We start from the raw sequence: 12,007 nt of genomic DNA on the forward strand, positions 1-12,007 counted from the left end.
AACAAAAAATGTAAATGTAATATATCAAAAATGGTGTCGCCTTTTTAAATAATTAAATAATGTGTGCTTCCCTTCTTTACACTTAATTAAAATAAATATAATACAGTACTGTTATAAAAATCTATACATTTAATTTTTCTGAATTTGTTTTGTGCAAAAGTAAACCATTTGTTTTATTTTTCTTTGAAAACGCAAGCCAATCATTTTCCTTTTTTTACTTTTATTTTTTAAAGCATGCAAACTATACTAAGGCATAACTTGATGTGATGCATTATGTGGGAAATTAATAGATAGAAAATATTGAATCACAAAACTTACAGCCTTTTTTAACCATTTCTTCAGACCCTAAAATCTGTAATCAGGGGAATTAAAGCTGAAATGGTAAAACGTTTGTTTTAACAATTTCCCCTAAAGTACGCATCGAGGCTATGTTTTTCCGATTGCTTGATTATTCGAACAAAGTAATGGATAGATTACTAAAATAATCTATAGCTGTAGCCAGCTTAGTGTGATGGTCCTGATGGACCTAATTTGCAAAACCTCTCACCGCTGACATTCTCTCCTGTTTGCTGTGATGCAGAGTTTTGACGGCGGCTCTAAGCAGATGCTGAACGGTACCATTGTCCACCAAGTGTTCCAAGCAGCAGCCACAGCTAAGGACTTCTCTCTGGACACATTGTCCAAGATGGCCGACGAGGCTCTGCACAGTCCCCAGCACTTGGGTGACATGTAAGAATTGTTTTTGGCCACCCAGCAAAGGCCTACGGCATAAAGTGAGAAGTGTCAAGCAGGTGTGTGCGTGTGTCTGCAGGTACAGTTTGGGTGTAACTCAGGAAGAGATGAAGCGGGAGCTGCATGATTATCTGCCCTCACTGGAACATTGGGCAAAGGAATACATCAGCTCGCCAACGCCAAAGACCATCAGCCTGCAAATGTGTGAACACGCAACACTGACAAACATTTTGAAAATCATTATTCAGAAATTAAATAAGCCTTTTTTGTAATGCTCATATGTGATGTCAGACCAAACAACGTTGGAGCTGCAGGCAAATTGCAGGATTTTGCTAGCGCCACAATTACAGAGCTGGGTGACATCGAAGAGAATGTGTGGTCGCCGCGATTCGGTCTGAAAGGGAAGATTGACCTGACGGCGCGAGTTCGAATCCAAAGAGCAAGAAATGTGAGCTGCAAGCCCTCTAAAGTGGAAACCATCCCTTTGGAGCTGAAAACAGGAAAGGAGTCCAACTCGATAGAACATCGCAGTCAGGTTGGTAGGAAACTATAAAATCTTATTTAAAACATTTACTTGTGACTTTAAGGCAGCTTTTTTTCCAGGTGATTCTGTACACCCTGATGACTTTAGAGAGATACAACCCTGCAGCTGGTTTTCTGCTTTACCTGAAGACTGGAAACTTGCATCCTATTGTGGCCAAGCACATGGACCGCAGAGGTGTGTAACGCTCCGCCCAGCTGACAATGTTGACTCCTAACTGGACTCGTCATTAGGCACACCTACATCGAAGAGAATCCAGTTCAAGAGCTGCATGAAAAATTCTGCCTCTTAGAAGCGAATACTGTTCACTTTTGATAGTAGTTTTTCTGTAATTATTGTTACAACCATGTACGCTTAACAATATCACGGCACACGTTAACATTCATATTTCCCTCAATGAACCACATCTCTCCTGTGCTGGCAGCACTCATGCAGTCCCAGTAGTGGTGGAAATTGATGAGATTTTTCCGTTTTCTCGATTCCACTTTCAATTCTGTTTAACAATTAGGTTTTTTATTGGTTCTCTTATCCATTCCCATTTGGATAACATGATAACAAACAAGTTGATTAGCGTTAACTTTGTTTAGTTTAAAAGAAACATGAATGTACAAACTCAACTGTAAGGTCTTATGAAGCTGACAACCTCCATGAGGCGCCACGGTCGGGGTTCCCCAAATTTGTTTACATTATTTTAAATAACTAATATGTTAATACAATCAATAGTTTACTGTAGAAATAAACTAAATATTACACAAATGATTATTTTTAAAAGCATGAGCTGACCACTCAGAAGTTGAACTACGTCTGTTGGTGACAAATACAAGCAAGGCAAGTCCAATAAAAGTGTGCATTGTGCAATTCTTCAACCATCAGCTAGAAACATTAACCATCATTTTGCAGAAAAATACACATATCTTTTATTTTCAGGAAGGATATGAGATCTGTCTGAATAATTACGGTGTTTCCACTTTGGAGAACAATTCTCACACAAGACAATGCGCCTGCCAGTCAGACGGTGTGCATGAGAGGTATTAATTTCATGTTTACAGTTAATAATAGCAGCTTTTACAATAAGGTGCTAACCAGACAGGCAGTGTTAGTTAGTTAGTTAGTTACCTAGTTACCTGCAGAACATCGCTGACATTGCTGCCATTGCTGCTGGTTCATTCACTTCATTCACTTTTGGCTCGGACAGGTATGAGAACGTGTCATTCATTCAAAGTTTTCACATTTGGTGTGTGCTAATGTTTCTGGTAGTATTTCCTCTCTTTGAAGAAATACCCACTTTGCAAGTATTGCAAGTTGTCCTTTCCATCCTTTCTCGTAAATAACTCCAGCTTTTGTGCTGCTTCTGTGCCGTGCGTGGTTACGTCATGCGGGTTGATAAGGGAATCATTAACAAAACTGGCAAATGATTCCCAGGAATCGAAACACTGGGAGCCGATTCTAAACAAGAACTGGTTTTCGATTCCCATCCCTATGTCCCAGACCGTGACACTATGACCACAATGCTTGACTGTAAAAACAATTATTGTGGGACTTACTTGTGTTGCCAGCTATTGACATAATAATGGCTGTGCGTTGGCCATATCACAGTAACAAGTAAAAGCAATATGAGCAAAGTTTTTAAAAAAAATACTATGATAAGGATTACAAAACCGTTCACAACTTCATTGTCAAGCCTAGAGGCGTGTTCACGGCCTGGAAGAACATTTGACAGAACTGCATAAAGGGTTAGTACGATTACAAAAAATAGCAGAGCAGGTAGGAACCCCAACACTAACAAACATTTGACTTGCACTGGAGCTCCTTCAAGCTTCACGCTGTCATTGTAAGCCACTACTGTCATTGTAAGCCAATACTTTTTCTCAGCAGACACTGTGAGGGCCAGATGGTGGGTTGCGGGGTCGGTGTAGATGACAAGGTTGTCTAATTTGTGTAATTGGCCATGAAACACGTGCTTGCAATTAAAAGAAAAGGCTGAAAAAACATAGTAGTTATATTTAAAGTCAAAGCTTTGTGAACAGTTTTAAGTTGTCTTATCTGTTTTTTTCTTGAGGTATAGTCTTAATGTTTTCCTTTATAGGTCTTAAACGTCTTTATATTTGATCTTGAAAAATCTGCAGGTCCCCTGAAGCTAGTGATACTGTTAAAATCCCTTAAATTAAATAAAGCAAGGTTTTATAAATAAGCACACTATGTACACTGTTTTCTGTTTTTGGCCACATTAGAGTTGCTGAAGCTAAGGAACACCATGGTTCATTACGTCCACAATTGCACGCAGAAAGGAGTGGAGGGAAGTCGCCTTGCCAGACTCCCAAACATTTTGACGGACAAAAAGACTTGTCAGTATTGCCCTCAGAGGAGAAACTGTGCTCTGTATGAAAGGTAAACCCTTTTTCTTGGAGTCGCACAATGATGACTTAATTGTACTCTCTTATTATCTTCCTCCATCCTCTCTCACCAGAGTGTTAGAAGGCGCCTCCGCAGACAGCAGTGATGACTTTCTGCAGGAGGAGACAAGTCACTTAACTGCTATACATTTAAAATATTTTGCCCACTGGATGCTGCTGTGTAGTCTTGAAGCTGTCAGCATGAAAGCCAGGAATGGCCGAAAGCGAGTGTGGCTCCAGACGCCGGAGGAGAGGTAAGCAAGCTGCTGTTAGTAATAATAGCATCCAAACTCGCTTTGGTACATGTTCTGAAATAGGGCTACACGATTTTGAGAAAAAACCTAATTGCGATATTTCTTTCCAAAATTGCGATTGCGACTTGATTTGGGATTTTTATATTTTATATATAAAAATGCATAAAACTGCGAAAATAATGAGTGAAGGAAGACATGTTACTTTTAGACAGTCAACATATTCTTGTCTGAAGGTGCTACACATTAGAAAAGCATGCATTAATTTACTTTAAGGATATTTCGCTTTATGCAGACAGACTCAGAGCTTTTGTTTACATTATGCTCTTAAACTGAAGAAAGAACAAGTACAAACTATACAGTGTTTATAATGTAATGTTATCAAAATGTATAATAATGCATGTAACCATTTAAAAGGATATCAACTTGTATTTCTCATTACTGTAGAATTGTAATCCATTGTACTGTAATTGGAAGGTAAATAACTTTTAGTTATCCTAAATTAAAAAAATTAAATGGACTGTCATTTCTGTAAGCAAAAATTTATTGGCAATGTTCCTCTTTTGTGAGACAAATGTTTTGTTCCTTTGGCCAGGTTATCATTTTGCAACTGTGGTTTCTGTTAAAACAGTCATTTATCCTGTGCCATTAGAGTATATATTATGGTGTTTATCTATCATTATTATTGTTTCACTGCCTTTTATCTAAATTGTTTTGTGTGTTTTTCCCTCATTTTGTACATTTTATGTAATTTAAAAGAAATGTTAAGCCAGACAAATGGCATGTTTCTAGATAGTGTTTATTTTAATAAACAATCAAACTGAGCATTTTTTCTCTTGTTTGGTAGAAAGTTGTAAATTACGTTATATATTTATTAGGGCTGTCAAAGTTAACGCGATAATGCGTTAACTATAGGGGTGTAATGGTACGTGTATTTGTATTGAACCGTTTTGCTACGGGGGTTTCGGTTCGGTTCGGAGGTGTACCGAACGAGTTTCCACACGAACATATTAAGTAGCCGCCTCCGCTTCCTTCTGCCTCTGTCTCTGTCAGTCACTCTACCATGCATTGTCCCACCCACACAACCATCTGATTGGTTACAAACAGAGCGGTAACAGCCAATCAGCAATGCATATTGTTGCGTTTGACCAGATGTTCCTCCAAGTGGGATGTAAAACGCTGGTCAGTCCCAAGTTCCTTAGATGACATATAAACTGACTCAAAGGTACCACCAAGCACAGAATAGGTATTTTGTAATTTATTGTCAAATATTTGAGAATAGAGACCAGCCTCGAACAACACATACGAATGCGCAGCCCAAGTTGATCTGGCATTCCAAAGGAAAAAGCAACTCTTTTCACACAAAGAAAGCCCCCCCCCCTCCTCTCAACACTGATAAGAAGAGAGACTTGGGGGTTGTGTTCACATTCCTGATGGTTTACGACCTTGTCTAAACAGGCAATCTGAAGACAAAGAGAAACTGGTATACAGAGTATACATGGAAAAATATGAGCTGATTCAAACATGATTATGAATAAAGAAATAACTCTTAAACATATGCATTATCCACAATCCCCCTTCAGATCTTATCCAAAAGATCTCTCCTACGAGAGCAACACCTCTAAAGCACGCCCTACATTAAAGTAGGTGCTGTTTTGGTTTTCGAGCAAGCTATCGATAAACAATCAAACCATAGTTACATGGGAGAGAGAAGGAGGGAGTCAACGTCAATGTCGTCATTGTCAGGGAAGGAAACTAACAGTCCCTGAAAGTCACCACTATGCTTGACCCCCTTCAGTGACATAGCAAGCCCAGAACCAGGGTGGGGTTGACCTTTGACAGCTATAACAATGATGCGGGTGCATAGAGACCTAGCACAAGGGGCAATAAAGCATCCGCATGAGGTTATGACGGCCAAGAAAACTCCAATGGAGACCAGGGCCGACTTAATTAGGTCAGACCACCTGCCAAAGGTGTTATGAAGCCAATCTTTAAAGGGGTCAGAGACACCGGAAACTTCAGTAAGTTCTTAGGCTCTGAGGCCTTCTAAGGCGCTCTGGACCGAGCCATCGGGGGCAGTGTTGTTAGGAATGAAGGTACAGCATTGGTCACCAAACATTGCACACACTCCTTCTTTGTTGGCTAGGATGCGGTCAAGGGCTATGCGGATCTGAACGGCCCTGAGGGAGGTCGGGGCAAGTTGTTCAGCAAGTCCCTCAACGGCGTCACGAGTCAGGTTGGTTAGTCTCAACGGCGGCGGGGAGTTAGAGAGGCCGCTGAAACAGGAGTTCCAAGGGGTGTTAATTTGGTGAGTGGGGTCACCAGTCTAACCATATTCTAATGTACAATCTGTGCTTCCCACAACACCAGAATAAGTCAGCTCTTGCCCAAGGGCCTATCCTTGAGCCATCTATCAGTGTGGTGCACCAGGAAGGGTTAATGTCACCCAATTTGTTGGGGGACGAAGAGGGTCCTTTGAATTGAAAACACGTGTAATTCAGCTTTTGGGCCACAAATGGAAGAAGTCGGGTGGAATTGTCAACAGGAGGGTACACACTAGCCAACAAATCGCACCCTGGTGGCGTGGGTTCAGAGAACAAGGAAATAAGACAGTTTGAGCCATTTATGTCAGTCAACTTAAAAGGGGCGGGGTAAGTGTGGGGAAAAGGACGTCCAGCGGAACAAGCAACACAGTCACCCAGGTTTTGGCATCCACCCAAACCACAGGTTTACCTGTACCCGCTACTAAGGTCAAAGTTACCAGGCCTTCGGTGGTGATGTCATTAGCACGCACAGATGTGAGAGCCTTTGAAATACCACCAAGGTGGGGTGGTACTTTAGGTGCTACAGAGGGTGTAGAGGTAGTTAACGCCCTCTCAAGGACATTAATTTTAATAATTCCTTTAGAGTCTGTATCAGTCAGGTCAACCCCCAAAACAACATAAAAGGGACGATGGACACCACTTACCATAGTATGTTGTCTGCATCCGACACCAATGGTTCAGGGTTGAGTCGTAACAAATATAGAGGTTATTACCACGGTAATAGCTATTGTGTCCCCCGTAATTAATCACACTGCACAGGTCAAAAAATAAGTCTTGCTATCCCCTTCGACCCAGTCTATTTAAAGTCCGCTGTATGTTCTTAGACACTTGTCAGTCACTGTCGTCAGGAAGGATGAACTGAGACACAAAAACAGTAGAACACGCCCAAGCACCAGTCCGTCAGGGAACACTAACGGGTGTAACATCCTGCCTTTCGTCTATCAATATCAGAGTAATTTAGGTAACAAAACGGGGATAAACATCAAACTTTTCACTTAATGTAACGACACATGTAGTCATGCTGAAAACAAGCAAGAGAAATTGGATAACTTCGAGTATAAAGGCTGGTCTCAAATAACGATATACAACATAGAAGTTAAAAAGAGTAATATAGGTAGAAAATCTCTCTCTCAGCGTCGTCTTCTGGGCTGTAGGATTATGTGTGTGTAATTAAAGCCTCGCTCTTCTATGACCTAGAGGGGGAGAGGTTACTAGCACAATCACCCCTTATGTGTGTTACTTTGTTAACACACACACTAAAAATGAGTCGTTTTTTGCTCCTGTTCTTCTTCAGATGCCTCAGGCTCAAAAGGCGCTGCTGGGGGGTCGAGTGGGGCAGATGTAGTGGCGATGTCAGCAATGATATCCGCTGGTAATCTGTCAGGTTCTTCAGCAGGAGTGTAGAGGGAGAGGTGGTACCAGGTGTCCCCTTTTCCAGCTAGTCGAAGGGCGTGAGACATCCGTTCCACGACCTTGAAGGGACCAGTCCACCTGGGCTCCGTCCACTTGCGTTTGATGACCTAGATCTTGACCCTCTCAGCGGGCGGAAGGGAATCTGGAGTGGCGGGCTGTCATCCTCGTATCTGTACAGAAGAACTGGCACACAAATTCTGCATTTTTTGTGTAAAATACCATTTTGGTTTTACGCTGAGTCCTCCTTCCATGGGGGGCTGCTGGTCCTGTGAATGGCTGACCTGTATGCAGCTCTTAGGGTGAAAAACTCAAAGGGCGGTAAAACAGTTTTATTCACGGACCTTTGAATGATCATTAACGCTAATTGCAACATGTCAATCCAATTAAATTTGGTCTGTGCACAGATTTTAGCCAATTAGTTTTTAATGTTCTGGTCCATCCTTTCAACCTTACCTTGGGACTCAGGATGGTATCCCAAACCTGTGTTCTAGTCCGAAAGCCTTTTCGACCAAGGCTAAGTGAGTATTTCTAATTTTTTTTTAAATGGTTGCCGTTGTCTGACCTAATCTTTTTGGGGAAACCATGTCGGGGTACTAGGTCATTCACAAGTCATTTAATTACTGATATTGCATCCTCTTTTGAGGTTGTTGTTGCTTCCGGCCAACCATTGTGATTGTCAACACAAGTCAGTACGTACCTTTTCCCTTGTACCGTATTGATCATATCAGTGAAATCAAAGACTAACATGGTTCACCCTCACCTCCTCCCTATTCTAAATTTGATCTACTTAACTACTATCGATGTGTAAAATTGTTATTTTCAAATTAAAATGTAGTTATAACTTCTTACCCACGGGAAAAATGTTAAAACTATGGAATGTGTCAGAGTCGGATTATTGTCGATTTTGTTCCAAGGAGTCTGTATCCACCCCCACTCACCCCCTTCTGTTTCTGAAAAAGGACTATGTTAGTCATACTATCACTTTCAGAAACATCTAAGAAAAAGGTCAGCTAATAGTCAAGTAGCGGAGGACAAGTCATGTTTGAGGTCAATGATAGTCTCTTTAGCCTCTGTGGTCCACTGGGGGGTGTTGTTAGGGTAGGGGACCCCTTAGCAATATCACAAATAACTCAAACTCCACTAAATATGCTTATATTTTATATTGTCACAAATACTACAAAAATACTACCCGTATGGCGGATGATTTATCAATAGTATTTTGAAATTTTACCACACCTGGTGGCCCCAATAATTGATTAAGTCAAGCTCATGTTGTAGAAAGTCGAATGATGCGGACACGTTTGTTACTGAATACTTTCTATCAGACTTCTGCCATGGCAACTTTGTGTATGTAATGAGCAACTATAATTATTTGATATGCTTAAATGTGTAATGTGTCGTTTTAGCTCAGCTGTTGTGTAGCTGCTAGCTCCTCGTAGCCTACAGGTGTCTAAAGTGCAGCCCATAGTTATGTGTTTAACACAACTATGTGCTAAACCTAAACAATTGAAAATGTGGTATTTGGGTGTCGGTGTAATGTTTGGCAGCTACGCCGTGTCTTATCATTGCACCTAAGTTCTTTGGTTTTGTAGGCGAGACAGAGAGCAAGTGAACAATGTGGGACACAATTGTGTCCATCTTATACCATGCTAGTTGTTTCAAAGATAGGTCAACATGAGCAACCACACCTTGAGTTCCAACATATATAAATATACAAAGGAGTCAAAGGTCTCCTGGTATGAGTGTCTAACTGGTGATCATAACATATGGCGAGTCGGGTGGCAGAACACACGGAAGCATCTCAGCCAGTCAGGGTTTTCACTGTTAGCAGTTGGATGTCAGCCATTCCTGTTGTTTCAGGCTGTGGTAGGAGCCTTGGTAGTGGTGTCGCAGCTTGGTGGTTGAGCCGTCAGGTAACACCAGGAATATTCCTTCTGTGCGATTTGAATGTCAGGGTACAGTCTGTAAAGGAGGTCCAGCAATCTGAACCGGAAGTGGTTTGGTGACAGGTAACCTTGTGACCCCAGCGAAGCCTTCGACCTTTAAAGAGGAAGCACACAGTTTCTTTGGTACCTCTGCATTCAGAATCAAATGGGTGGCGCCAGTGTCAATCACGCACTGATAACATTGTCCGTTGACACTCATGTCCAGCAGGGGGCCAGTCTGTATCTCCTGCTGGGGCTTCTGCGGTGGGCGTCCTTTGCCACGCTTTTGTGTTCGTTTGTTGGCACTACGGAACCTTTCCTGTTCGGAAATGTTCGGACAGTCACGACTCCAGTGACCAGGCTGGTCACAGCCGAAACAGTTTCCACCCCGGACTGGCTTTGAAGCACCGTGTTGTCCACCACCCGAGTCCAACCGTCTGGTCGAACGTCTGTTGAGGATTCTTTCCTCCACCTGTTGGAACTCAGAAGCAAGGTCACCCAGTGCTGAATATACCCTAGCTGATTTTTTACTAATTAGTTCTTTTGACCTTTTATCTTCAGCGATCTGTAAATTAAGGAGTTGCTTCCTTGCTGCTCTGTCATTAGCCTTATCATCCTCATCTTGAGGAAAGAGACTGCGCATAGCAGTAGCTATGTTTGTAACGTATGGTGTTATCGGTGAGGTCGAAGATTCAGCCTTTAATCCTGCTTGTTGTTCTGTATTTTTGCCATCTTGTGTGGAAACACAACGATACAAAATGCTTCTAAAGTCTGCTACGGAGAGAGTGTATCCTGCTGTTAGCTTGTCTAATGTGTTGAGCCAAAGACTCCCACCTTCAGACACAGGTGGAAGTTTGTCAACAATGGCTTGCATGTCTGCCACAGCAAAAGGCTTATATTGAAATCTGCCGCTTTTATCAGGAAAAAGTGGATATGCGTGTCCCTCCAGCTTTTTTGAGCCTATGTTGTATGCATGTGGTTCATGTGGGTGTTGGTCAATGTAGCCTTCCATTGAGCCATTAACAGTTACAGGAGACCACAAAGTCTGGCTCTGTTGTGTGTTGCTCAAGAATGTCTGATGTGCACGTGAGAGGCTGTCATCTACTGGGGGAGGGCATTTGTTTATGGCAACAAAATGGTCTGGCGTGTAAAGTGAGGAGTTTTGCGTTGACTCATGCATTATCTGCTGTCTAGTAAGATTAGGCATATTCGGGAGGTTTTCCGCTGGGTGGCTGTTATTTTGGGGCTTAGGCACCAGAGGTGAATTACACTCAGGAGACAGCGTTAGTTTTGGAGGAGGGTTCAATCTTAGAGAGGCTGTGTGAGCAGGGCCGTCACTCGTCACAGGAGTAGGGGGCGGTGGCCTAGTCAAAGTCTGGGCGGGTCGTTTGAATTGTCTTACGCATGCGCGGCAGACAAAAAACCAATCAGTCAATTCTGTCATTAATCATCATTCTCTCCCTGAGTGTTCCATTTTCACCAGCGCACACACACACACACACACACACACATGAGCATGCGCATCCAGCACACACACACACACACACACACATGCACATGTAAGCACTCACGCACACACAAGCAAGTGCCTACGGCCCTACGCACACACACACACGCACACGTAAGCACTCTCTCTCTGCGTTTCACTTTACCATAAAACTTCCAGTTACTTTTTTATTTTATTTTTTATTTTACCAGACGTTTGAGTTCACAACTTTTCGAGTATTGTAAACTCCCTCTTAACCCTTTCAAGGAACGTTCTCTTTTCGACAACCGTCCATTCAATTGATCATTACAAAGTAATGACTAATCACATTTTCCTCAGCCGCCATCACATTCTTGTCTGTCACACTCCTTGGCCATTGTGTCCATTTTTTTTTCAGGGGCCTCAAACCCCTGAACCATACGGCGGCCTTTAACCCCGTACTTTTATCATACAATACGCAGCTAGAGCCTCTAACTCTAACCCGTGCAATTTATCGTACAATACGCAGCTAGAGCCTCTAACTCTAACCCGTGCAATTTATCGTACAATACGCAGCTAGAGCCTCTAACTCTAACCCGTGCAATTTATTGTACAATACGCAGCTAGAGCCTGTAACTCTAACCCGTGCAATTTATTGTACAATACGCAGCTAGAGCCTCTAACTCTAACCCGTTACTATTTGCTTACTCGTCAGTGAAGCAGCCCGTCACGGTAATCTTGACACAATGACGTGAGTGGTATTCACAACTTTTATGCAATGGTGGCTACGGCAAAATGCAACCAATCTATCAAAATGCAATCAATCAATCAAAATCACCACTCTGTGTCTGGGGTACAATTCTGTGTTTGACTTACAGACCTCAGGACAGACTCCTAATGCAGATTTTATCTAAAAAGAAAGGTTCTGCTTACCTTGAATTATGTTTTGGCCATGTGAGTCTG

General features: G+C 42.2%; 1 protein-coding gene across 1 annotated transcript in view; it reads left to right on the forward strand.

The window, feature by feature from the left end:
- Positions 1-12,007, forward strand: part of dna2 (DNA replication helicase/nuclease 2) — a 52,252-nt gene that overhangs the window by 6,879 nt on the left and 33,366 nt on the right. Inside the window, exons 7-12 of the mRNA XM_062026023.1 lie at positions 581-729; positions 812-934; positions 1,024-1,267; positions 1,336-1,450; positions 3,505-3,661; positions 3,741-3,920. Of these exons, the coding sequence (XP_061882007.1) occupies positions 581-729; positions 812-934; positions 1,024-1,267; positions 1,336-1,450; positions 3,505-3,661; positions 3,741-3,920 (968 nt within the window). The remainder of the gene's footprint in view (positions 1-580; positions 730-811; positions 935-1,023; positions 1,268-1,335; positions 1,451-3,504; positions 3,662-3,740; positions 3,921-12,007) is intronic.

This window comes from Entelurus aequoreus, linkage group LG02 (assembly GCF_033978785.1).
Source record: "Entelurus aequoreus isolate RoL-2023_Sb linkage group LG02, RoL_Eaeq_v1.1, whole genome shotgun sequence".
Taxonomy (NCBI): Eukaryota; Metazoa; Chordata; class Actinopteri; order Syngnathiformes; family Syngnathidae; genus Entelurus; species Entelurus aequoreus.